General features: G+C 54.4%; 9 protein-coding genes across 9 annotated transcripts; 2 read left to right on the top strand and 7 right to left on the bottom strand.

The window, feature by feature from the left end:
- Positions 1–325: 325 nt before the first annotated feature.
- On the top strand, positions 326–1,879 carry AYL99_08953 (hypothetical protein; the record flags this gene model as incomplete). The annotated part of the gene is made up of 4 exons (XM_018840461.1): positions 326–1,054; positions 1,104–1,469; positions 1,521–1,649; positions 1,712–1,879. 4 exons carry the CDS (start codon positions 326–328, stop codon positions 1,877–1,879), a joined length of 1,392 nt encoding a protein of 463 aa, XP_018690208.1.
- A 99-nt stretch (positions 1,880–1,978) lies between these two features.
- AYL99_08952 (hypothetical protein) lies at positions 1,979–2,590 on the bottom strand (the record flags this gene model as incomplete). Its single annotated transcript, XM_018840460.1, has 1 exon — positions 1,979–2,590. One exon carries the CDS (start codon positions 2,588–2,590, stop codon positions 1,979–1,981), a length of 612 nt encoding a protein of 203 aa, XP_018690207.1.
- A 447-nt stretch (positions 2,591–3,037) lies between these two features.
- Positions 3,038–3,442, top strand: AYL99_08951 (hypothetical protein; the record flags this gene model as incomplete). Its single annotated transcript, XM_018840459.1, has 1 exon — positions 3,038–3,442. The coding sequence occupies one exon, from the start codon at positions 3,038–3,040 to the stop codon at positions 3,440–3,442; it is 405 nt and encodes a 134-aa protein (XP_018690206.1).
- Positions 3,443–4,127: 685 nt separating this feature from the next.
- Positions 4,128–6,133, bottom strand: AYL99_08950 (hypothetical protein; the record flags this gene model as incomplete). The annotated part of the gene is made up of 3 exons (XM_018840458.1): positions 4,128–5,172; positions 5,252–5,818; positions 5,901–6,133. The coding sequence occupies 3 exons, from the start codon at positions 6,131–6,133 to the stop codon at positions 4,128–4,130; spliced, it is 1,845 nt and encodes a 614-aa protein (XP_018690205.1).
- A 1,792-nt stretch (positions 6,134–7,925) lies between these two features.
- Positions 7,926–8,984, bottom strand: AYL99_08949 (hypothetical protein; the record flags this gene model as incomplete). The annotated part of the gene is made up of 1 exon (XM_018840457.1): positions 7,926–8,984. One exon carries the CDS (start codon positions 8,982–8,984, stop codon positions 7,926–7,928), a length of 1,059 nt encoding a protein of 352 aa, XP_018690204.1.
- A 1,943-nt stretch (positions 8,985–10,927) lies between these two features.
- AYL99_08948 (hypothetical protein) lies at positions 10,928–14,278 on the bottom strand (the record flags this gene model as incomplete). Its single annotated transcript, XM_018840456.1, has 1 exon — positions 10,928–14,278. One exon carries the CDS (start codon positions 14,276–14,278, stop codon positions 10,928–10,930), a length of 3,351 nt encoding a protein of 1,116 aa, XP_018690203.1.
- A 1,427-nt stretch (positions 14,279–15,705) lies between these two features.
- AYL99_08947 (hypothetical protein) lies at positions 15,706–18,066 on the bottom strand (the record flags this gene model as incomplete). Its single annotated transcript, XM_018840455.1, has 1 exon — positions 15,706–18,066. One exon carries the CDS (start codon positions 18,064–18,066, stop codon positions 15,706–15,708), a length of 2,361 nt encoding a protein of 786 aa, XP_018690202.1.
- Positions 18,067–18,963: 897 nt separating this feature from the next.
- AYL99_08946 (hypothetical protein) lies at positions 18,964–19,644 on the bottom strand (the record flags this gene model as incomplete). The annotated part of the gene is made up of 1 exon (XM_018840454.1): positions 18,964–19,644. The coding sequence occupies one exon, from the start codon at positions 19,642–19,644 to the stop codon at positions 18,964–18,966; it is 681 nt and encodes a 226-aa protein (XP_018690201.1).
- A 564-nt stretch (positions 19,645–20,208) lies between these two features.
- On the bottom strand, positions 20,209–22,602 carry AYL99_08945 (phosphoribosylamine-glycine ligase; the record flags this gene model as incomplete). Its single annotated transcript, XM_018840453.1, has 1 exon — positions 20,209–22,602. One exon carries the CDS (start codon positions 22,600–22,602, stop codon positions 20,209–20,211), a length of 2,394 nt encoding a protein of 797 aa, XP_018690200.1.
- Between the last annotated feature and the right edge of the window lie 1,158 nt (positions 22,603–23,760).

Raw genomic sequence — 23,760 nt, 5'->3', positions numbered from 1 at the left:
GTACGCCCTTGCGAGTCTGATCACTGTCGAGTCCCTTTCTGCCTGAATGCCTGAGCCGACATATCGCTGCTCCACGAGAGAGTCACGTCTAGATGGTGTGGAGACTGTTTAAGAAAGGGTAGTTTGAGGATGAAAAAGAACTGGCGATCCCGCTTACAATGGTTTGGGGAGGTGGATGACGGATGCCGGCAACGTACTTCCGCCTTGGTGGATGATTAGACGCGGCGACGCCGGCCAAGCGTGGTGTACCTACACTCATCAACGGATCCCCCGACCATTGCTTTTTGAGCTGGAGGCTATGTGTCTCGGATAGGGAAAGACGACGATGGAGGGTCTGGGGGCATTCATACAGCAAGCACAAGACCATCCTTTCGTCACTCTGGTCGGGTTCACGCTCGTGGCGACATTGGCTGTCTTTCCCGCGGCGAGACTCAGAATGGTCAGGCCGAAATACTGGCACTCGACCAAGTCGCTGATATTGAAGACGAAAGACGGCCGATCAACCTCCTTTGCAGACTTGTGCAAATCTCTTATTCCACCATGCCGACTCAATCCTCTTCTCTTCAACGGTCATCTTCAGACCATCTGGACAATCTTAACCCGAGAGTCTGTGCCAATCTACTACAAGCGCAGAATCTTTGAAAATGAGGACCCGATCTTCACAGGCCAGTTCTCGGTTGACTTTGTCACATCTCCCAACAATGACTTTGACCCGAATCTACCGTCTCGCACGACTTACTTTACAGAACAAGAGTTCCAGAACATTGGCTCCCTCGACAAACGCCCGATGCTAGTCATGCTCCATGGATTGAGTGGCGGTTCCCACGAGCTCTATCTTCGCCATGTTCTGGCACCTTTGGTCGGAGAGGGGGGTTGGGAAGCTTGTGTGGTCATTTCTCGGGGTTGTGCCATGACTAAAACTACCAGCAGTGTGCTGTACAACGCACGAGCCACCTGGGACATGAGGCAGACGGTTAAGTGGCTGAGAAAAACTTTTCCCAATCGGCCTCTCTTTGGAATGGGCTTCTCTTTGGGAGCCAACATCATTACGAACGTGAGTGCTGTATGCTTCAATATCAATTGTTCCTTCTGATCTGCTCTAGTATCTCGGCGAAGAAGGCAGTGACTGCCCACTAAAGGCAGCGGTTATCCTGTCCAACCCGTGGGATCTCAATGCCGCAAATCTTGCACTGCAAAGAACATGGTTCCACCGAAACGCATATTCCGCCAGCATGGGCCGGAGTATGAAGAGGCTCTTCGAGAGCCACGTCGACCAGATCTCCCAAAACCCCAAGATCAACGTGGACCTCGTGCGAACAGTGAAGTATCTTCATGAATTTGATCGCTACGTCCAAGGTCCCACATGGGGTTATCCCACAGAAGGAGCATATTACCGTGATGCGTCGTCGGTCGATTCGGCGTTGGCCATCAAGGTCCCTTTCCTGGCAATACATGCTGAGGATGATCCGGTCAGGGCTTTTCATATTTGTTGTTCTCTAGTGCATCGCTGACCAGAATAGGTGACGGCAAGTGAGGCCCTGCCGAGGGAAGAAATGCAACAGACTCCTTATGGGGTACTCTGTACGACTCCCGGTGGGGGTCATCTGAGTTGGTTCGAGCTCGGTGGCCGGCGATGGTTCGAAAGAGTGGTCGGTATCCTCCTGACCGTTTGTGAAGTCAACCTTTCAACTGACATCCGGGGTGCGCTTAGACCACAGCATTCTTCCAGACCATGGCCAACGACATTCAATTGGACGCAATTTCCAAAGCCGACGGCGACGACGCTCAACTCGAAGGTCAAATCTCTCGTGGTGAACGACAGCCGTTGAGGCCTGTCTTTGAGCCCATGCGGCGGAAGATGCATGTCCCAGGCTTATGAGATTTCCCTCTGACATGGCCATGGTGTAGATGATAGATACCACAGAGGGTCGGACCATAGCATAGAAAGAATAGATTCGTCCCGTCGACTCTTTGTCGCTCACGCAAACGACACTCGCTTTTGGGTCTTGGGCTTCGTCTTGGGAGAAGGCCGATCATCTTCAGCGGTCCGTTCTCTTTTCTGCGATTTGGTTTTCTTGTTCCCTTTCTTCAGTCCCTTTTTGACACCTTCCAGCTCCTCTTTCTTTGTCTCCTTCCTCTTCTCCATCTCCTTCCGTCGCGCCTCTCGAATTTCTTCCATCTGTCGCGCCTTGATCAACTTGCTCTCGATCTGGCCCTCCTTCTCGGCATTGACCATGGCCAGTATCGTGCGCATGGATTCTTCGTCGTCAATGTAGATTTTGTTCTTCTTTTTCCCCGTGCCTCCCCTGCGAGAGTGGTTGGTGGGGTTCTCGGGGGCGGACACCGGGGTGATCATGTTGAGGGAGGGCAGGTTGAGGTCTTTGTCCGAGTAGGTCTTTTGGCTGCGCTTCGACGGCTTCGCGGCCTGTACCGCCGTCTGGGAATGGACACCAGGCCTCGTTTTGACCTGTTTTGGCGGTGGCCGTTTTGCGATTTTGTTCGACTTCCTCGAGGGCCCAGTCGTGGCGGACTTGCGGGCTTTGGGGTTTTTCGCCGACGACCTTGAGCTTGAAGGTGGTTTGGCTGCCATTCCGAGAAGCAGGCTATTGGCGCGACTGTTGGTGAGCTCAAACTGCGACGATGCGGGCCGTGCAGTCTTCAGGCCTGTGTATTAATATTATTCGTTTTGTCGTCGCGAACTTTTCTTGGGAAAAAGAAATCAACCGACAATTTCCCGGCCGCCGTCCGCAAAATCAACGTCATCATTGGGTCGACAGCCAGAGCTTCGTGCCTCAGAGTCACTGTTGATACCGAGTACATCTGCCTCGAAGCCGTCCTTCTTCGGTCTGTTGCAATCTCAATCCCAACAGCAAAAGGATCGTCTTGTCTCATCCCCAGCCAACAGTCCAAAGCAAAAGAGAAACCTCGTCATCAAAGGCCGATCAATATCCCAGGTTCCTCCAACTACCGAACTCACCCCTTTCACCTGAACCGCTCGCTCATCCTTCTCATCCCTCTCTTCTCCCCGACCCTGACAATGCCGCCTCCCTCGTACATCACCGACCCGCTGCCCCCGCCGCAACTGAGCCAGGTGGCGGCGCAGGGCTTCGCGTCGGGCGCCCTCCGCTTCGGCACCATCAGCTTCGCGACGCACTTCCTGCTCAACCGCTCCACGCCCGTGTACCGCGGGCTGACGATCCAGTTCAAGGTGTTTCTGCAGATCAGCGCCATGATCCTGGGCGGCTGCATCTTCGCCGAGAAGCGCGTGGCCGAGTTCAACGAGGGCATCCGCCGCCAGCGTCGGGCGGTGGATCGGAGCCGGCGGGCCTGGGAGGAGGAGCGGGAGGTGCGCGAGATGGTCGAGCGGAGGATCGCGGCGGAGGAACGCGCACAGAAGAAAGCCTCCCCGGCCGGCGATGGCGATGGCGGAGTCGGGAAGTAGGGAACATCTGAGTTTTACTTGCGTTATGAAAGAAAAGGTAGGGGGACAAAAGGAGTATTGCGGACACTTGTCATACAAAAAGTTGTGCATCGGATTTCTACACCAACCACCCTGCTATATCCATGCGACCTTGACGAAGGCGACCCTCGGATATGTGACGCTGGCTCTGGCCGGCGAACACCACCCTCTAGCATATCCACCGAACGAACACCACCCACCCTCTGAAAACATTACACATCTTCCCATCTTCTGAACAGCGGAGTGCGCCACGGGTTTCCAGTCCCGTATGCAGGAAGGGACGGAGATCTGTGCCGGAATAGAAGCATGTGTCAAGCAGGCCGCCCGGACCGACACCAGGGTGGCACGAGTCAGAAGCAGGGTATGTATGTACCAGGTACAAGGAAGGGCGAGTAGCGGCACGTCTGTATGTATATCAACAGCCGTGCTCTGCTCTCTTCTTTCTCATTACGAAATGCCTGGTACATGGTGTGTTTAATGGACCTCGGAGTACCGATACTCCAGGTCATCAATCTCTCGATGCTGTTTGTACTGTACAGTTGTAATGAAAGCTCATATATACAATGGGATCGGGGTCGTTTTTGGAGGACAGAAACACAGGGAGGCAGGGATGGAGGACACTGCCTTCGCCCCCCAAACCACTCAGTCAGTCAGTCAGTCAATCCACTCAATCAGCCTCGTCCACCTCGACAGTCGTCATCCCCTTGAGCATCCCCTGCCGTTCATGCCGCGAAGCCGGCTGTATCTCCTCCTCTCCCTCCTCCGTGACGACGCCGAGCCCGTGACTCTCGCCCTCATCCTTTCGCATGGGCGTGTATCTCTTCCAGCCCCGGAGCAAGCAGAGCGTCAGCCCGACAATGACGGCCAGCGCCGGCACGCCCAGTCCAACGGAGAGACCGATGATGAGCGCCTTATGGTTCTCCTCGTGACTTCCGTGGCTTTCCTGAGCGGTCCCGCTGGATGTGGCTGACGATGTTGTCGACGACGGAGGCGGAGGCGGCACGTAGGAGACCGGACTCCCCGTCGTCGCGGACAAGGCTTTGGCCTTGGACCCGAACGCCACGGTCCGCACGGGCGTCGGGCTGGTCGTAGCAGGCCACGTCGCCGCGGAACCGAATGGCACCGAGGTGGTCGACGTCAGGGTCGCAGTGAATGTCTTTGTGGTCTGCAGCGACACGGGGCAGTTGATCAGCCCTGGCGAGATGCAGGCGACGCCGGAGGACGTCGTCTCGGTGGTGACGGTCGCCAGCGTGAGGGACACGGCGCCGCTCGTCGCGTCTCTCGCGGTGATGAGCGCGGATGATGATGATGACGTCGCGGACGAGCTCCGGTGCGCCGCACACGCGGAGCCCAGCTCGGTGTACCAGATAGGCACCTCCGTCTCGGGCGTCGGGCCCCAGGTGGTCTGGTCAAAGGCGGCCGACGCGCCCGCCGCGGCCCCGAGGGCCATGGTGAAGGACTCGACGAGGGCCAGCTCGCAGTCGCCGTCACGGCCGCTGTCGTCGTAGGTGACGTTGGCCACGAACTCGGCGATGTTGGCAAAGACTCCCGCCTCCAAGCCGGCCGAGGCGCCGAGCGTGTGGTTCGCAATCGTGAGGGACGAGTCGATGTCGAAGGTGATGCCGGCGTGGAGACCCACGCGCAGCGCGCCGGTGAGCACAAAGCCGGCACCCTCGACGTGGACCGGGAGGAACTCAAACATGCCGCCATCGCTGAAGAGACGGGTCGCGTTAGTAGGGAAGAAAGGTGGGAGGAGGAGGAGGAGGAGGAGGAGGAGTAACAATGCCTTACAGCGTTATGCTGTCCACGCTTTGGTTGAACATCTGCAGATTAATGCCAACTCCGTCGACCTTGAGGTGCAGTCCGCTGCTGATATCCACCTCGGCGGCCGCCGTCAGGATCAGGTCCACGGTGAAGAACGCACCGATCGCCAAGTGATCGCCCAGGCTGACACCCGCGGGGGTCTTTGACGTGTAGAGGTTGATGGTGTAGGTGGATTCAACCGAGAGGACGGTGTCGAGCTGCATGTAGAGCTCCAGGTCGTCGAAGCGGAACTGCAGACGGTAATCGAAGTCCGGGAAGCTAGGGAGCGCGACGTTGAAATCTATCTCGGTGTAGTTGGCGTTGCCGTCGGCGAGATCCGCCAGGGCCTGTCCGGCTTCCTCGGTGATGTTCTTGACCAGGTCGAGGGCACCGTCCTCGAGCTCCGTGATGTTGAAGTCGGCGTTGCGGGTGAGCTGTCCGCTGACCCTGCCGGCGATGTAGCAGGTCGAACAAACGATCTGGACCCCGTATTGCGTTTCGACAGAGCCATTGATACCGGTGCCCGTCGACACGTCCGCGTCCGCGTCCATCGTGCTGTGAATGCCCCAGTCAGACATTTGGCCACACGAACGCGAGTGTTTCTCGAGGAGAAAATTAAAGGAGTAATTGTCCATACATGGCAAATAGCACTGCTTCATCCCAGCTCTTATCGAGAGTCTCGTCGAAGAGGCTCACCGTCTCTTCGGACCCAGACGAAGATAGGGCGCGGCGAAGAATCCGCAGCGTCTCGACCTCTGTCAGGCCAGCATCATTGTAGCTGCTGAATGTAACGTCTGAGGCAGGAGACGCAGATGTAGCGATCAGGCTGAGAGCCCATGTAATCACAGAGAGATAACAATACAGTGACATGTTCCACAACACAACTAACGAGGCTCAGGGCCTTGCTTTGATTTCGTCCTGGAAGTAAAACGTGGACAGACCTCAGCGAACTCACCTCAAATCCAGTAGAGGTCGACCATGTTATACAATAATGCCGAGCAGCTCCATCTTTCTCTCTCTTTCACAAACACAGAGAATCTGGAACGCCCTACCCTTGCGTATCATGCCGCGGGGGTTGGCCGGAAACCATTCTTGCAAAGCTCGAACAAGTTGGGACGGCGCCGCAGCATTTTGGCCCCCAGCATTGCTGTCAAGCATATGCATGCATGCCAGTTGGCGTTCCTTTTTCTGTCCCTAGTGTGGCAGATTGAAGCAGCCACAGGAACTCTATACTGGCTGGTGGTAGTGGTGGTGGTGCTCGAAGTACGACATGGCCTCGCACCTGACATCAATTCCGGCGTACTCTTACCTGGCTGCAATGAGCTCGGACGATGTGCAGAATGGAGAGTTCACTGGCACTCCTCCATGAAGCGTCAGGACAGCCCCAGGGCCACGGGGCCAGGTGGCGTTGCAGATACGTTCGAGAGGATGCTCTAGAACCTCAACAACGAGTGTGGATGTCCCTGGCTGGTCCCAAACGGGGATACATACTTGACGTTCGAGGACGCACTCGGAGACCCGTGGCGTCGTATCAAAGAGAACCAGGGTACTCGGTATATAGCACGGAATATGTCGAACGAGCAGGGAGCTTATCGCCCATGCTGGGGCGGGGGCCAGTTGGTTCTTTGGTTTCGCCAAGGGGGGAAGTCAGTCTGTGTCCCTATCCTTGTCCCAGCCCCTGTCCATGTCTCTGCACCGGTCGACACATCCGGAACTGGGGGGAGATCAGGAACGAGGAGTGGTAGCGTGGTTAGCCCTCCTCTGCAGACTTGGACTTACAGGACTAGGCCACTTTGTATGAGACTCTGAGGCTGGGTCTGGGGGACGAGGGGCCGAAGAGGAGATGATATTACCCTGTACGGAGTAGAGTCGTTACATTATTACATTGTCGAACAGTCGATGCGGGGCGGTGGAAGGGAGATGCCTTTGCCTGATCCAAGTTAGCATCGATACCGGAACATGCATGTCGGTCTCAGCCACTGCCGCAAGGGGGGGTTACATACTGTAGATGCTCAATTACCAAGACAAACAGACAATCTCTTGCCTGGTCAGGCGACATGCCAGGAAACGGAAGTGGTGAAGTACATATTACCGGGAATACTGTAATGTAGGAGACCCATAGCTCTGAATCATCTAACGCATGGTAAGGCGTACTCGACAGTTCGCCTACTCGTGGATTCTTATCGCCTCCACGACATTGTGGTGGAGATTGAATCCCAATCTGCCGCTAGATAGACGCGTTTGGCACCAGCACCAGCACAGCCAGCCAGCGAACCGCTGGTCTCGACCAGGCAATCAGGTCAAGAACGTATGTAGGTCCAAAGGGGAAACATGTCTTATTACAATATCGTAAAGTGCGTTGTACATCACCCGAGCCGTGTCCAAAAAGGAAGAACAGGAGCACAAGACACCCGGTGATCAAGGCAAATAAATGCAGCATGGCGAATCTCATCCCCAGTACATCCCGGCTGCGCTGTCTTTCGCAAGAGGCCGTCCACCCGGACGTCTCATATATGGGCAGCCTGATTCTTTTTCTTTTTCTTCTCGCCTGAACGCCTTCGCTCTCAAAATCCCCATGCTGTTGTGTGTCGACCATGGCCGAATCTCCAACGACGCTGCTATAGAAGCTAATGTCCACATCCACTCCCACGGTAGCAGCAGGTCATGCATCATGCTGAGCGACCAGCTCGTATGTCTGCTTCTTCGTTCCCAACCCACCGGCCCACATCCGCCAGAGCGGCATCTTTGCAGCACCGGGAAATCTGAACGCGACCACACGGGGACTGCCCCTAGCAGTTCTCCGCCTCGCGCTCAAAATTAGCAGCCTCGAGTAAATGAACCAGGACAAGAAGCCCACGGTCATGACGAGGAGAAATCCCAGCACGGTCAGCAAGACCCAATTCTTGCCCATCCAGAATATCAACCGTGCATCCTTGCCGTGCCAGCTGGAGCCTTTGTAGGTCTTGAAAAACGACCACGAATATTTGCTGTACTCGTCCGGCATGAGCACTCTGACTCGGCCGATCCAGGTTTGGGGATCGAGATGAGCGTGTTCACCCATCCACTTCTTCCAGATCACACTCAGAAACAACGGCCCGGTCGAGGCCATGATGGTAATATACGGCAGGAGCCAGGACCTGTTGGCACCCTGGAGAGACTCCATCACCCTCAAGAAGAAAGGATGCTGCGGGATCGAGCCCATGACATCGTTGCTGATACCCGTGGGAACTGTCCTCCGCACAAACGCCGTGTAGGACAACAACGGGTCCAGCCTCCTTTGGCAGCCGTCGTCCAGGTCGATGTACACGCCGCCATAGTGTGCCAACACAAAGTACCGGATCGCATCTGCCCGTTGAATGTTGTGTTTGTACCCGACAAACGTCGACAGGAACCACGGATACTCCTTCGCAATGAAATCGAGAGACTTGTCGTCGGTCCACAGTATGTACTCGTAGTCCGGGTGCAAGTCTATACATGACTTCTGGGCGGGGACCCAGTGGGCAGGGATGGACTCGTTGATGTAGGTCTGGTGAATGATCTTGGGGATTAGGTGTGGCCGGTTTTCAAGGAGCGTGGAGTTCGGAGCAGGCAGCTCTGATCGGTGGATGGCGTCCCGCGACGCGTCTTCTATGAGCAGGGAGAGGAGGGTCGACACCGAGTGTAGGAGGAGGGTCAACACTAGGACAGCCACCAAGAGGAACACCAACAGACTGCGCCGCATCTTGACACAAATTCGTTACGCAGGATGATTCGAGATAGGGTCGTTGGTGTATGATCGGAGGTTACAAGAGAGGCCCTCGAGGTTGCTGGGGCGGCCTGATGAAGTTCTCCTGGAAGAGATGGAATGGAGGACTCAAGGACAACAGAGGAGCATGGTTCGCCTGGGGGTAACTACTACCAGGTGTGGGAAGGTCAGGTTGAGTTCGAAGTACAAGTACGATTATAATAGGGGGGTGATGGGAGAAAGTCCAATTGGGGGGGAATAGGTCAAGGAGAGACTAGGTATGAAGGAGTGAACCCGTAGGACTAGCGTACGATGATGTCGACGAAAAGGAAATAAACGAGGGAAAAGAAGTTGGGCCCTTTGTATGTAGGTAACAAGACGAAGGCGAGAGAGAGAGGAAGAAAGGGAAATTCTTGTTGCGGGTGGCAGCGTGCCTGGAGTTTAGCAGTCAAGCCGCTTAGCGATTGGCGCAGCGTCGGTATACGAACCAATCGAGGCTCGTGTCGCGAGGGCCAAGATTGTGGCAGTGCCTGCAGCATCCCTTGTCACGCCCGTCACACACTGCATGACAGCACGTCGTTTCCCCATCAATCACGAATCACCGAATCACGGCGTCGCAATGACATACGCAATACCTCGTACACTCACTCATCATCATGCTCTTTTTCATCCCATGGCCACCATAAGCACAGCACAGCACAGCAGAGCACAGCAAGCAAGCAAGTTCATAGTTACGAGGTCATATCACCTCCCATCGTCCACCCTGACTCTCACCCTGAGAGACGCCAAGACGCCTTCCAACTGATTGCAAAAGAGTACGAGGGACAATACCTCGTACTACTCCGTCATATAACATAGCCAGAGCTCGGCGTATTGAAGTATCTCTGCTCTAAATGCGGATCTCGGATTGCTCCTCCTCCAATACGCATTCCCACGTTCCTCCCTCGCACGAATCGCACCAACCAGCTACAACCACCATAAGTCTACGTCTCGCAAAAAAGACTCCATGACTACGACTACAACCACCACCACCACCATCTCAGGATTGAGGATTGCCTGCCCGCCACCCCGCGACGCGCCAATTTTCTCCATCCATCCACCTCATCCCGACAAAAGAGGCCTTACTTAGGGTGCTGACTCCCGGATGATTAAACCTCCACTCGTCGCTCAAAGCAGTATCTCTTTCGATGAATTATTCGTCGGTGCCTGAGATGGCGAAGTCAGGTAAGGAAGGGTAAGGGTCCAATGTCGATTTTGATCACTTTCCTAGAACGAAACAAATTTATTAATATTGTCTCTCCTTATCTCTCGCAAAACCGAATACGCCCCCGGCGGCCGTAAGGCTCACCCACCCGTACATCTGCATCATGCAACTTCATACAGTCATCTGAGGACATTGACTGGATTACGGGCCTCGGTTATGCATCGCCCTTCTTTCCACCTCATCTATCAGGTCTCACTGCATGGTCATGTGGATGCAACTGGCATATCGCATTGCCCCTGAGGCTGAGGCTCACTGGGCTGAGGCTGACCCCTTCTCTCCCTCTCTCTCTCTCGGCTTCGGTGTACAAAATTTTGCTTTACAAGTGCCGCTTTCTCTCGAATCCGGTCCATTCTGCATAACGTTCAAGCACCCAATAATGCATCCGATACTCATGTCCCGTACGACTAACTCCTTGTTATGCTCAATCTCCCTTGTCGTCGTGCTTTGCACCCCCCCTTGGCGATACTATGCATAACTGCTTGATATCCAGCCCACCGGAGCAAACCCCTGTACTCAACCCCGAAAAACAAAATTGGTGGGTATCACAAGAAAAAGTAAAAACCAATATCGTCACTGAACCTCCAATTTTGAACCTCCCACTGCCCCCTGTACATGTAGGCCCGCCCAGCCAAAGGGCTGTCGTGTCGGTGTATCCCCCGGGGTGTCCGCCACACGGTCAGGCATCAATCCTCGGAATCTGGAATATCACCTGGCCGCCACTGTCCCCTCCCAGCTTCTCGTCGATATAGTCCAAGGCATCCGGGTGTGCCGCGGTTGGCGTCCGGTCGAGTTTGACGCGCTGCAAGAGCTGCGCCATCGAGGAGTCGCCCACTGCGGTGGAGAGCCGGCTGTCCCCGTCCCCGGCACCATCTTCCCAAGGCACCCCTTCTGCACGACAGTAGTTCCGGAACAGGTATTTCTGCATCCGGGAAACCTGCAAATCCCACTTCTCGTCCAGGGTGCTCATCACCGCAGCCACGTCTTGGTCGGTAAAGGACGCCGTGGAAGACATCGAGCTGCTGTGCCGATGCCCGTGTCCTTTCCCGTGTGTTTTCCCAGTCAGTGTCCCTGTCAAGGCCTTCTTAATCGCCCCGCCGCCACTCTTGGGAGTCTTCGGCGTGTCCGCACGCTCCATGGTTTCGATCTCGCGCCGCACTTTATCCATTGATTTTGCTCTATCGTGGTCCATCGTGGACATGTACAGTAATGTGTGATTCTTCTCCAGCGCATTGACAAGCGCCGTGAAGCTCTGCAGGTTGATGTCGTTGTGTTCGCAGTGGATTTCCAGAAGGGTCTCGTTCCTTTCCAGCACCTCGGCCAACGTGCTCGCGCCTTGCAGACCCAGCGCCTGGTACTCGATGCGCAGGAGCTTCAAGGAGGTGTTCTTTTCCAACCCCCTCAGCGCAATATTGAGGCCAATCCCGAAGCGGGTGGTGTCCAGATGCGCGTGCTCGCCGCTGATATCCAGCTCCTCCAAGGTCTGGTTTGTAGCAAACATATCTTTCAACGCCTCGCACGTCTCAACACTGGCGTCGTAAGGCAGGGAGGCACGTGATATATCCAAACTTCGTAACGTCGTATTGACTTTCAGGGCATTGATCAGCTCGCGGAAGTGATTTTCCTTCTCGAAATCCATCATCCGCAAGCTCAGCGATGAAGGTCCACAGCTTTGCGCAATCGTCCTAAAAAGGACCGTGTTGCCCGTCTTGAGCCGGTTCTCGTTCGCACTCACGTGCATGATTCGGGGCTGCGTGTTGTCCCGAGTCATCGATCGGAAGAAGGTCGCAAGATCGTATCCTGTCAAACCACACTGATTGACGTGCAGCTCTCGGAGGATATCGGACTTCGACGTCGCCAGGTACGTTGATATCGAGTCTACCGTCTGCTCATTGAGAGTGGTTTGTGACAAGTATAAGGCTTCGAGTCTCCAAGTCAGAAGCACTTCTGGCGGAAGCAAGGCCTCTGAACCAGCCGTCTTCTGCACTCGAGTGAGATTCAGGCGCCGGATCCGGGTAAAGGCACCCATTCCTCGCTGAAACAGCTCCGGACTGAATCGGCCCTGCGCTCCGGATATGTCGATGACCTCGACAGTGCTCTCCTGAATGGCCAACGCGGACAAAAGTACGTCTATGTCGTGGACTGAGAGGCCGCATTCGCCAATCTCAAGAGCTCGAAGGTGGCATTTTCTTTCCGAGGCGGCATCAACAAGGTAGTTCAGGTCGGAATCTGCTAGCCGAAGGCCTGTGAGCACAATCCAGTCCACGTTGGTCAAGGACCGCTTGCACAGCGGCGTAAGTGCCTCCAGGATTCCACAGCTCAAGGCTTCGCCGTCCAGCGCTTTTGCTTGGTGTGGAATGGTATGCGAGAAATCTAGCCGTCTCAGTCGCCGGCTTTTCAACGCCAACACCCTGATTTCCTGCGCCAGAACGGGCAGCTCTTGGTGGCCAGCGATGTTCGTAGGATTTCCAGAACGCGTGAACAGGCTATCCAAGTCTGATCCGAACCCATCGTAACTGAGACGCAGCGGCAATAGATTGATCCGTGCGAAAGAGATCGAGGAGAACGACTCATTGTACCGCAAGGCTCGGAACACAGCCAGCAATTCTAAGGCGGAGTAGAGGACACCGCTGGCCGGTGGAAGTAGCTGAAAGCGTGGTGCATCCTCACAGTCATAATCGACAGAGTAGCAGATGCGAGATGTGTCCACATCATAGCCTGCACAGTATGCGATCAACGTCCTATCAAAGCAGTCGTGCTCCTCTTTTGGAAAGTTCGGCGGAATCATCTGGTCGTCGATTTCTGGAGGGACGTCGAAGATGAAAGGCTGCCTAAGCCATTCGGGTCGCAGGTATTCCGAAGCGGACCTTAGCCACAGTGCAATTTGTCCGGCGGAATACGAAGCTAGTTGTACCATGCACGGTTGTGCTGTGGGTGGTTTGAAGGTCAATTGAAATGCGTCGTCGTCTGCCACGACCTTGATCGAAGTCAAGGTAACAATGGCGTAGGACGTCATCGCGTCCAGCTCACTGAGAGAGGTGCTCGATGATCGTGTGGAAGGCTTCTGTAGGGGCACCAAGTGAATTTTATGCAAACCAATAACGAGGTAGCAGGTGCTGGAAGACCCAAGTCTGGTCAGATCTTCGGCTGAAGCTCTCCCCGTGGACTTGTTGACATGCCGCTGAATGACTTTGAAGACGTGGAAGTGGTCAGGGTCATAGTCTCTCTCGCGCTCCACGACACGCGCCAGATGCTCAACCGTTCGATCTTGGATGTGTTGCTCGACGAGAGACCTCGCCTGGTCGCACGCTGAACGAATGGCGGCAATCCATAGCTCGGCCTCACGCATCTCGTTCAATTGGAGCTGCAGGGCAGACGCTCTTCTTGCGCGTTCATCAAGGTATGCCACTTCCACCACAGGAGAAGGCCGTCCATCGTCAATCTTGTACACCGCAACCACTTGGTCGAGTGGGACGCCTGAGGTGATGTCCGTATACGCTGACATTTGGAGTTCCTGATAGGATCCCACTGACGAAGTTCTCGCCGTGTGTCCCTTGTGGAGGGTGTTGGGGATGCTGGGGAACATCTCGGCGGCTTTGATTTGACTCCTGAATCGAATGAGATGTGACTCGGTCAGGACCATGAACTGCGTCCTTTTTCTGAACATGGTGCCTCCGCCGGCCTGCACTTCACCATATTGAAGAACTTTGTGGCCCAAGAGTCCCTTCACGTTCATGTCGGGGTCCTCATGAAAGGATGACGCTTTCGAGTCAGACCTCGTCAGAGCCAGCTTCTCTTCTTCGTCGAGAGAGTGTAATGAGCGCAGGGATCCAAACACTGAGGTTCGACTGGCCTTCTGCAAGGTCCGAGGGCGAGGCTTGGGACTCGAGGGATCCGAGTCCACGGGACTAGGGAGGTAGTCGCTGGAACGCTTCTCCCGCAGCGGGCTCGCCGGTATTTGTATCGTGGGACCGTGGTCCATCTTCTGGCGGAAGATGCTCAGGCTTTTCCTCCTGCGTTTGTCTGCCATGTTGGAAGAAAAGGTGGAAACAAGACAAGAGGTGATCCAATCGCTCCCACCAAAGCAAACGCTGCACGACGCAGCGTTGTTTCGAAGTCTGTCAAGGTCTCAGGAGAAACTCATGGGTTCTCTCTCAAGGTACACATATTCCCAGGGACTGAGCACTTCCCCGACGTGCCAACCCGCCATTCAATGTGCCTCCCTCCTCTTTCAGCGAGATGCTGTCGGCGTCCGGGACATGGCCGGGAAGGGCGTTAAGCTCAGCATGTGACTCGGCGTGCCGGCGTAGGATCGAATACGTAGGTTGCTGAGGAGGTCGGTTTCTCGGACTGTGCTTCGTGTCTGGAACTTGGTGACGCTCCGCGAGCGATATATTAGAAGTAACAAGGTCAGGTCTGGGAGCTCATAGGACGCAGCAGGAGCGGAAGAGGGTTTGACAGGTGGTACAAGGGATTCGGTCCAAGATGAGACGATCAAGAAGATTGAGGTGGTGGTGGGGAATTTGGGAGGTTGGATGGATGTGTGTCCTCCGTAGAAGCAGAGGAAATCTTGTCTGGTGATGGACAAGCACGACAAGTCAATTCAGGACTCCACGGCCATTAAAAACGGACCTGGCGGTGGATCGGCAGTCGGACGTAATGGTTACTGCAATAACGGCTCGGTTGTTGCTTGGATGATAGAGACACGGGTAAAATATCCACGGGCGAACTGCTGGAGGAGCACATGGGACGAGTGATAACAGCGATCCTTTTGGTCAGTCCACTCACAGGCATCTTGGAAGACAGCTTCCTACCTAGGCGTGCCAGGTACCCATTGAGGCCATCGTTTCCATGCAGGGCTCTCGGTGGCAGCGGCAGAGGAGGAGGGGGGAGGGGATCCGGATGGCCCTAGTGAGCCTCTCTGCGCAGGTGGGATAGACCAACCTTCGTCGAGGAGTACCTAGCAACCAGAAAGGTAGGATCAGAGATGCTGCGCGATTGGCGAGGTCAGCCCGGAAGTCCATGTTTCTGGCGCATTTGGCTCGATGGAGATTGCCGGACCACGCCACAGCGGCAATTCATCTAGAGTTTCCGTCAGGCTTTGACGAGGACCTTGGCCTGGACCCCCTTGTTCTCGCGGGTATCCATCGTCGTCATTATGGAGCCGGTTCAGCATGTGGTCGACGAGGTCTCAGCAATGGGGCGGCTTTCGAGATAGAAAGGGTCACCATGGGTGGACGGTGGGAAAGGCAGATATAAAAATATGACAGCTCCCCTGTTTGTGCTGCATGAGCAACCCCATTGTTGCTTCGAATATAGCTTTGCTGTTTTCGGATCATGAGACATGTCTCTCGCCTATTGCTAACCCTGTGTATGACATGCCCCGAGAACAACCTTCAATAGGGAGGAGTGTGTTTTGCGTTCTCTTTCCCTCTAGTATACATACAGATTATTTTATCATCTATCATCTCCATATAGTACAACCCGTTTGCGTTGGGCATCAAGTTTGTCCAAATGGCGCCGCCACTGTGCTCCGCTGCGACTCATCGATATGAGCCGTCGAATGTAGAAGCTGGCCGCTTCATCTGTATCCTGCGGAGCTTCCAGCGTGGCTTTGCGACGATTCTTGCAGAGTGTGTAATGCCGGCGAGCTTCGTGATCAGAGAGTGGCCTCAATGTGTATTGCAGCTTCCAGCTATCTCCCTCTTTGAAGTTTTCAGGTCGCACGACAGGCAGTCCATTGACCAGATTCCGAATATTCAGCTTCCAGCCCGAGAATGGCTTCAGCATTGGAGATTCTGCGGCCGTCCCTTCGATGGCCGAAGTATGCTTTCCCCCCATCTGGGAAGCACGGCCCTCGATCGACTTTGACCCCAGGGCCTCATTGATGTTCATGCCCATGATGCTATCCAGAAATGCGACATTTGCGGCATTGGAGCGACGAGGTGAATCTGCAACTATGGTAGAGTCGTTGGTAGAATCAACATCCTCGCTTTCGGCCTCAGGCTCTGTCTCCTCCTCGTCATGGGCGTCCTCGTACCCATGAGTCCGTCGCGGGTTAAAGAGACGGTCCTCGAATGCTCGGATTTCTTCCTTTTTCAGATTTTGGATTTCGACAATCTCATCCTCAGTAACCGGCTCCGCAAAGATGTACATGTACGGAGGAGAGACAGCCGTAGCCTCTCTGGCCTCAAAGTGAAACCGAAGGGACTGACCGGGGTGCTTCATTGTCGCTTCGTTGAAAATGTCGTTCAGGAGCTGAATGCTGAGGGAGAATTCTTGGTCTCCCAGGATTCGATTCGACTGGCCGTGCAGCGCCAGATCAAGTTCCGAAACAGGTACGTACTGAAAGCCAAACAGACGTTCGGTGTTGTGGTACGCGACGAAGATGCCGTCCATGCGGCCCATTCGGACCTGAAGGGAGTACTTGAGAAAGGCGGATCGCATCATGTCGTAGTATTCTCGTTCATACGATTCCCAGGTTCCAAACCTCTCCTTGATCTGATAGCCCGCTCCTACTTCGTGGTTGTGCACCATCATTCGGACAGCTGCCACCGCTCGCGTCTTGAGGTCGAACATGCCTGTTCCAGGCAGGCGAGGATCGTGTGCGTCGAGCTGTGAACGCAAAAGGAACTCGCCCAGTCCGGAATAGTGATATACCTCGGGTTCAGTGGCAGGCATCTGCGGATCCTTGGCCGCATCCTTGGTCCTTCGGTATCGTTCGAATTCGTCCTTGTCGAGTGTCAAGAGCTTCTCCATGGAGCGGCCGAGGCTCATGAGGATATTTGCAGAGTCAAATTCTTTATCCGCATCCACGGCGTATACACCGTCTTTGTGCCGGAGAAAGATGGCCGTGGGGCCTCTCTGCAGCCTCGTAAAATGGACACCGTCATCCTTGAATCCTCGAGTCAAGTTCTCCAAGTTGAGGCTCCGGAAAGCCGAAAGAAGGAAATGGAAATGGGAGAGGACCCCTGACATACTTGATGTGGAACCGATGTAACGCTTCGTGTGTTGCAGGGCCACTTCTCGGAGGTGGATATCCTCGGATGAAGTGATGTACTTGTTCAAGGCTTCGTAGTTGAACTCGGAGGCAGGCATCAGGGTGCCGAGATACGGATCGAAGTTCCATACTCTCGACCGTGGATCCTGTAGCTGGTAGACACCTGGATTGAAGAGCACACGCGACAAGTCGTGACTCAGTCTCGGTACATTCGTGGGTTCCTCCGTCAGCGGTACAAGTGAGAAGGCATCGGCCATTGCCTCTCGTACATTGTCCCCTTGCATGACGGCAATTCTTTGTTTGTCCTTTTCTTCCGGTGTGGCTTCATGTTTCCGTATTGTATCTTGTTTTAGTCTCGGCGGGACTTTCATTGCATTGATCGCCTCCTCGTTGGGGTCATCGGTCGCAGGGAAAATGCTTTGCGGAGGGTTCAGGAAGTCTTTCGGAGTCTCGACAATGAGGGCCTGCGGCTCTGGAGTCGTTGAAGTTCTTGTCATGTCTGATGTTGGAGAAGTCTCTGCCTGCAGACCAACAGGGTCCAGGACCGGACGACTGTCTAGAAATCCTAGCGCGGTCAATATCCTCGCTGCTTCCTTCGAAAGAGGTTTATTCCCGCTCCTAAATGGCACCACAGCCTCAAGGTCATGGTCCACCTCTTCGTAGGAACGTCCAGGGTACGCGGACCGAAGCCTAGACGCTCCCTGCTGGAAACCCTTCATTTTGTTCTTGAGCTTTAACCCATCCAGCACCTGGTCCAGGGTCAAGTCCTCGGTTTTCGACGCGACCTCCGGTACCAGTTTTGACGCGATTTGGCGCATCTTCGTCCTGAACATTGAGATGGCATGGAGCTCATCTTTCTGGGCTGCGGTCAACTTCGGACTGCGACGTGTGCGAGAGCGCAAATGCACTGTTGCAGATCCGTCCCCTGGCTGTCCTTGGGCCCCGGATGTCTGGGTCGTCTTCTTTCTGCCGTCACGAGGTTTCTTGCCTCTGGCACTCTCGTCATGCTCTTGTATATTCACGTCCTGTTTCTCTGGATCTCCCGCCACGACTTTCCGTATCCGGGTACGGGTCCGAAGAGTCTGAGCACTGCTGGAGCAAAATGATCGGGGATTCCGAGCAGGAGAGACCTCGAAGGGTATCCTTGCGCCAGTCCAGGCACCATAGTTGAATTGACATGGTGGACATATGTAATGCCTCACCGAGCGAGGCAGCATGTGAAAAATGTTCCCAGTGAGAACAGAATGGAATGACGGTCGTTATCTAGTTCGCCAAAGGTCTGTTCCGGCAGACGAACTTTTCAATATGGGAGTTAAGACAAGATAATCAGATAGCAGAGAGCCAAAACCGGATCTATGAGCCTGTTAGAAAAAAGGAATTGACGATCTTCAATCGCATGCTGGGAGACTCGGACTTTTTTCCAGGGATCGCCCAAGTCCACCGTTGTGCTCCTCCGTAGTGGAGCGTGTCGCCCTTTTATTCACTCTTCTCCATTGACACGCCCAGAGTAGAACACGGGCATCCCTTTTATTGCAGGCAAGTACTCGCATATATTATTGAAGCCAGACTAAAGCAAGAGAGGGAAATACTCCACGCTTGAATTGCTACCACCAAATTCTAAAGTCTATTCCATCTACTGTATTCATGATTCCCTGTTGTTCTGTCCCCCTGTTTGTTCCCACCACCACCACAATATCAACACAAGTGCCTGGTCGTTACCAAGGCAGAATTGTACCGTCAATATTGAAGAACTTGGCTCCATCAGCACTCGTAAGTCCATCGACTATCTTCATGATCTTCTGGACTGATTCAATCGGTGCCATGGCACCGTCGCCGCCAACCCGACCCATATCGGTGTCGACCCAGCCGGGATGAACCGCCACCACAGTAAATCCATCCTCGTGGAGCTCATTGTGGAACTGAACAGCCAACATGTTACCGGCGGCTTTGGAGGTTGCATAAGGCCCGCGAAGTCCCCATTTCTCGCCGACTTGCCCGGCGAGCGAAGCCGCGGTGGACGAGATGTAAATGATCTTCCGGGTCTTGCGAGCTCTCAGTGCCGGGAGAAATGCATTGATGACTCTGTGAGGACCGACGACATTGGTGTCGAGGTAGTGAAGCAGTCTGTCCGAACTGATCTTGGTGAGGAGCTCATCTTCGCCGATGGCACCATTGACGATCAGTGTGTCTGCTGCATTGACGTGCGCAGCTGCAGCATCGACAGAGTTCTGGTTGGTCTGGTCGAGCTCGAGGACATCAACGTTGGCTGCCCCCAGGTCGAAGGGCTTGCGCATGGTCGCGATGACGCGGTCTTCAGGATTCTGAGCGAGATATTTTGCCAGCTCCAGGCCAATCCCTCTGCTCGCGCCAATGACAATGGTGGTGTTAGGACTCATGATGAAGACGTCCGCGAATGAAATGCTTGGTTGCGACGCTTTTCTGTCGGCGTGAGATCTGTGTCTTCAGGTGAATTCGTTGTTGAGAACGGACAAGGTACCAGAGAGAGGGCAATAAGGTCTGATATATAGCCAGCTTCACCAGCCGAGGAGCAAGCTATGGTGCAGCGAGTGCCCATGTCGTCTTCCCTGCCGTTAGTCATTGACCACTTTACACAGAGACAAGGCTGAAATGCACACGGAGCGGCGGAAGGAAAAGGCCTCCGCAAGTCCGCAGGGGCGCTGAGTCAGGTCACGAGCACGCGAGTATCTCAACCACTCAAATACCGCATACAAGCTTCGGAGGATCAGTTCATTGGTCTGGAACGGACGCATATGAAGGCCCTTATGCCTCCATGTTTTGAAATGCTCGACGTATTGCGGACCGAAAAAAAGCACCATGTTTCCGCTTAGACATCACAGGTTGTGGATAGTTTCTCCCATCCTCTAGACAGTTCAAGTCACTGTTCACTGTGCTTTTCACAAATTCGCATGCAGAGTTTTGCTCATTCAGCGCGGAGCGGACTAGGAAGGTCCCCATGAGTCGAGGTTCTGTAGGATGCAAGCCTCCTCTCCTTGTTGTCTCTCCACCAGCTTACCGATCTTGTAGACGGTTTCGCCCTGGCTTTCGAGGATTTTGACCACCTCACCTGAGGCAATATCAGATACAACCAGGACCATGCCTACCCCATTGTTGAAAGTCCGGCTCATCTCCTCGTTGCTGACATTTCCCGCTTTTTGAAGCCACTTGAACACATCAGGACGGCCCCAGGTGGATACGTCGATCTCTGCGGCAAGATGGTTGGGAAGCATTCTGGGAACGTTTTCCAAGAGCCCGCCTCCAGTGATGTGTGCCATTCCTTTCACCAAGTCTCGCTTGACGGCTTGCAACAGTGAAACCACATAGATGCGGGTCGGCGTGAGCAGTGATCTGCCTACTGTTGTTTCGGGATTCCACGGTGCACTGTCTGAGAAGGAGTGATGCATCTTCTCGATGATACGGCGGACCAGGGAGAAACCATTCGAATGGACTCCACTCGAGGCCAGACCAAGGAGAACATCACCTTCAACCATACTTTCTGTGTCAGGCAATATTCTCTTCCCAGCCGGTGTGTCGATTGCGCCCAAAGCGGCACCAACGGCGTCGTATTCGGTTCCACTCAACAGACCTGGCATTTCAGCCGTCTCCCCCCCAACCAGAGCGCAGTTGGCAATCTTGCAGCCCTCGCAGACGCCGCGAATAAAGTCACTCGCGATGTCAACGTCGAGGATACTGCAAGTGTAGCAGTCGAGGAACATAAGCGGCTCTGCTCCTTGCACAACAAGATCGTTCACGTTCATCGCCACCAAGTCGATGCCAACGGTGTCGTGGACATTCATCGCGTGGGCAATTTTGAGTTTTGTGCCGACTCCGTCAATAGCTCCAATAACGATTGGAGACTTTTCGTGGTAGCCAGCTTTGGCGAGGTCGAAGGCGCCGCCAAAGCCTCCGATGACAGCCTCAGCCCCGGGACGCGCGGTCGCCTTCACTGCAGGCTTGATCCTCGACACGAGGCTGTTTCCTGCGTCGATGGAGACTCCCGCTGAGGCATAGGTCATCACAGCCGCTTCTGGGCCTTTATCCTGTGCCTTGCGCTTGAATGCCCGGTGACCGATATCTTTTCTATAATGCATCCCGTTGAACTTGATGCAGTCCATTCCTTTGTACGCCTTGGCCACCGCCTCTTCCAACGTCTCCGCAGTCGAAGTGGAACAGATGACCCGGCCTCCGGTCGAGATAATTTGCTTTCCGTCTTTGGCTGTGCCGGCGTGAAAGATGAATGTATCATCCGGAGTTGTTTGATGGATCAAGATGGGTCTGTTTTTGGCGTAGGTGCCAGGGTAGCCTTCCGCAGATGCCACTACGGTAGCCGCAAACCTGGATTCAATCTTGAGTTCAACCCCATCCAGCCAATGTTCCGTACATGCCAGCATGACTTTCGCCAGATCAGTATCGTCGCTCAGGAGAGGAAGCAAGGTCTGCGTTTCCGGGTCTCCTCCTCTGACGTTATATTCCAGGACTTTGGGTCCTTTTTCAGTAATCATCAAGCCGGTAAAGAGCATGCCCACGAAGGGCATTCCCTCGCGGCGCATACAATCGACCGTGGGCTGCACAATTTCCCGGTCAATCTGTGCAATGAGATCCTTTGAAGCGACTCTCGTTGGCGCATAGCAACCCATACCTCCAGTGTTGGGGCCTTGGTCACCATCAAAAACACGCTTGTGGTCTTGAGCAGGCGGTAACGAACGAATAGTGTAACCGTCACTGAAAGAGAGCACGCTCAACTCCTCGCCCTCGAGGAACTCCTCAATCACGACCTGTGAGCCAGCTGAGCCGAACTCTCGGTCCACCATTATCATTTTCAGAGCATCGTGTGCCTCTTGTTTTGTCTTGGGAATGATGACGCCCTTACCAGCAGCCAGACCATCAGCCTTGATCACGACGTCATGATTGACCGAGTCCAGATATTCGCGGGCAGACGCGTAGTCGCTAAAATTGCGAAATGCTGCCGTGGGAATTCCGTGCCGCAGCATGAAATCTTTCGAGAAGGCCTTGGATCCCTCCATTCTCGCAGCAGCCTTGCTGGGGCCGAAGCACCGGATGCCCACGGCTCTGAAGAACTGTTCAATACCCGCAACCAGAGGCGCCTCCGGGCCAACCACAACCAAGTTGAGACCATGCTTCCGGGCATGGGCGACGAGCTCTGTGAAGTCATCGGTGGAGATGTTTACATTGACAATGTTGTCGGCCTCTGTGCCTCCATTACCGGGAGCAACATGGACCACATCGACCGAGGGCGACCTCGCCAGCTTCCATGCCAGGGCATGTTCCCGGCCGCCGGAACCAACAACAAGGACCCGAAGTCTCTCCGTCGCCATTGTCAGGGATGTAGGTCAGAAGAGGACTCGAAAACGAGCAGTCAGAGTCCCGCCCAGAAGTGAAAATGAAGTCTATCATCAAACCGCAGAGTCCAGCTCCTAGCATCCAAGCCGTCAACTGGAGGGGCAGGAGAGAAAAAAAAATAGACCGATGCCAAGCCCTGGAAAATCTCGTCGCGGCTCGGCCCTTTTGGGAAAGGATTTGACGCCATTTTACAATCCTCCCCACCACTGCCCGCCATACTTACTGTATCAGGGTCGGCTATCTTCGCATATATGGCTGATTGGCCATGGCTGTGCATTAAAGGGTATTAGTGGGGAGCTTGAGTGGTGCAGACAAAGCAGCGTCCACAAGACATCCCCCCAAACCCCGACAGAGTATATACACGAAGAAATGGGTGCAGGGCCAGTTGTTATTTCCTGTCTAACGATAGCACAAAACAAAACCACGGCTGCTTGGGCAGTAGATGAGGACTGGATTGTTACAATACAAACATGGATCTATTTGTGAGAGCACGCGAGCATCAACTAAGATTTAGCATCTGGTGGCAGTGAGATGAGGGGCAAAAGAAAAAACAACTTCCTAGCCCTGGGATAGTTCAGTAGACACTTCAGGTGGTTCTGGGTTTATGCCTGTACGCTGGTGCTCTACTATGCGTTGCGATCTCGGCGTACATAGTGTTGCAGACTATGTGGCTTCCCCACCGTGGACATCCATGATATACTCGACAGCACACGTAAAAATCTGGCCAGGTCTGCTGAAACGAGGCTCTGCACGTCCTTCCCCGGGACCAAGCATTTGGCATTCACGTTGCACCCCTCCTGTCATAACTTGCAGGGAAGCCAAAGGTTCAAGTAGCTGCTGTCAGATGCAATAGGGAGAGGAAAAGACACAAGAATGGGGAAAAATTCTGGGAGTCGCGTGGCGGTCGTAAGCTCGACTCCGATTGGCCCGTCAAGATGCTTAGATCTCGTTCGCTTTTCGCTTCCCTCGACAAAATCCCTTTGGTGGACTCGGAGGGTTGGCACGCTCGCATTCACAGAGGACAGGAGAAAGGCCAATTACATTCGAAACGGTCCATCTATCTTATGTGGTAGAGGGAAGATACGAGGAAAGAATCAAAGCAGTGGTCACCCCAATTTCACAACACTCCCAAC

The sequence above is a fragment of the Fonsecaea erecta genome, assembly GCF_001651985.1.
Source record: "Fonsecaea erecta strain CBS 125763 chromosome Unknown Scaff8, whole genome shotgun sequence".
NCBI classification, from domain to species: domain Eukaryota; kingdom Fungi; phylum Ascomycota; class Eurotiomycetes; order Chaetothyriales; family Herpotrichiellaceae; genus Fonsecaea; species Fonsecaea erecta.
The sequence above is the reverse complement of the archived record's forward strand: the minus strand, read 5'-3'. Positions and strand labels throughout refer to the sequence as shown.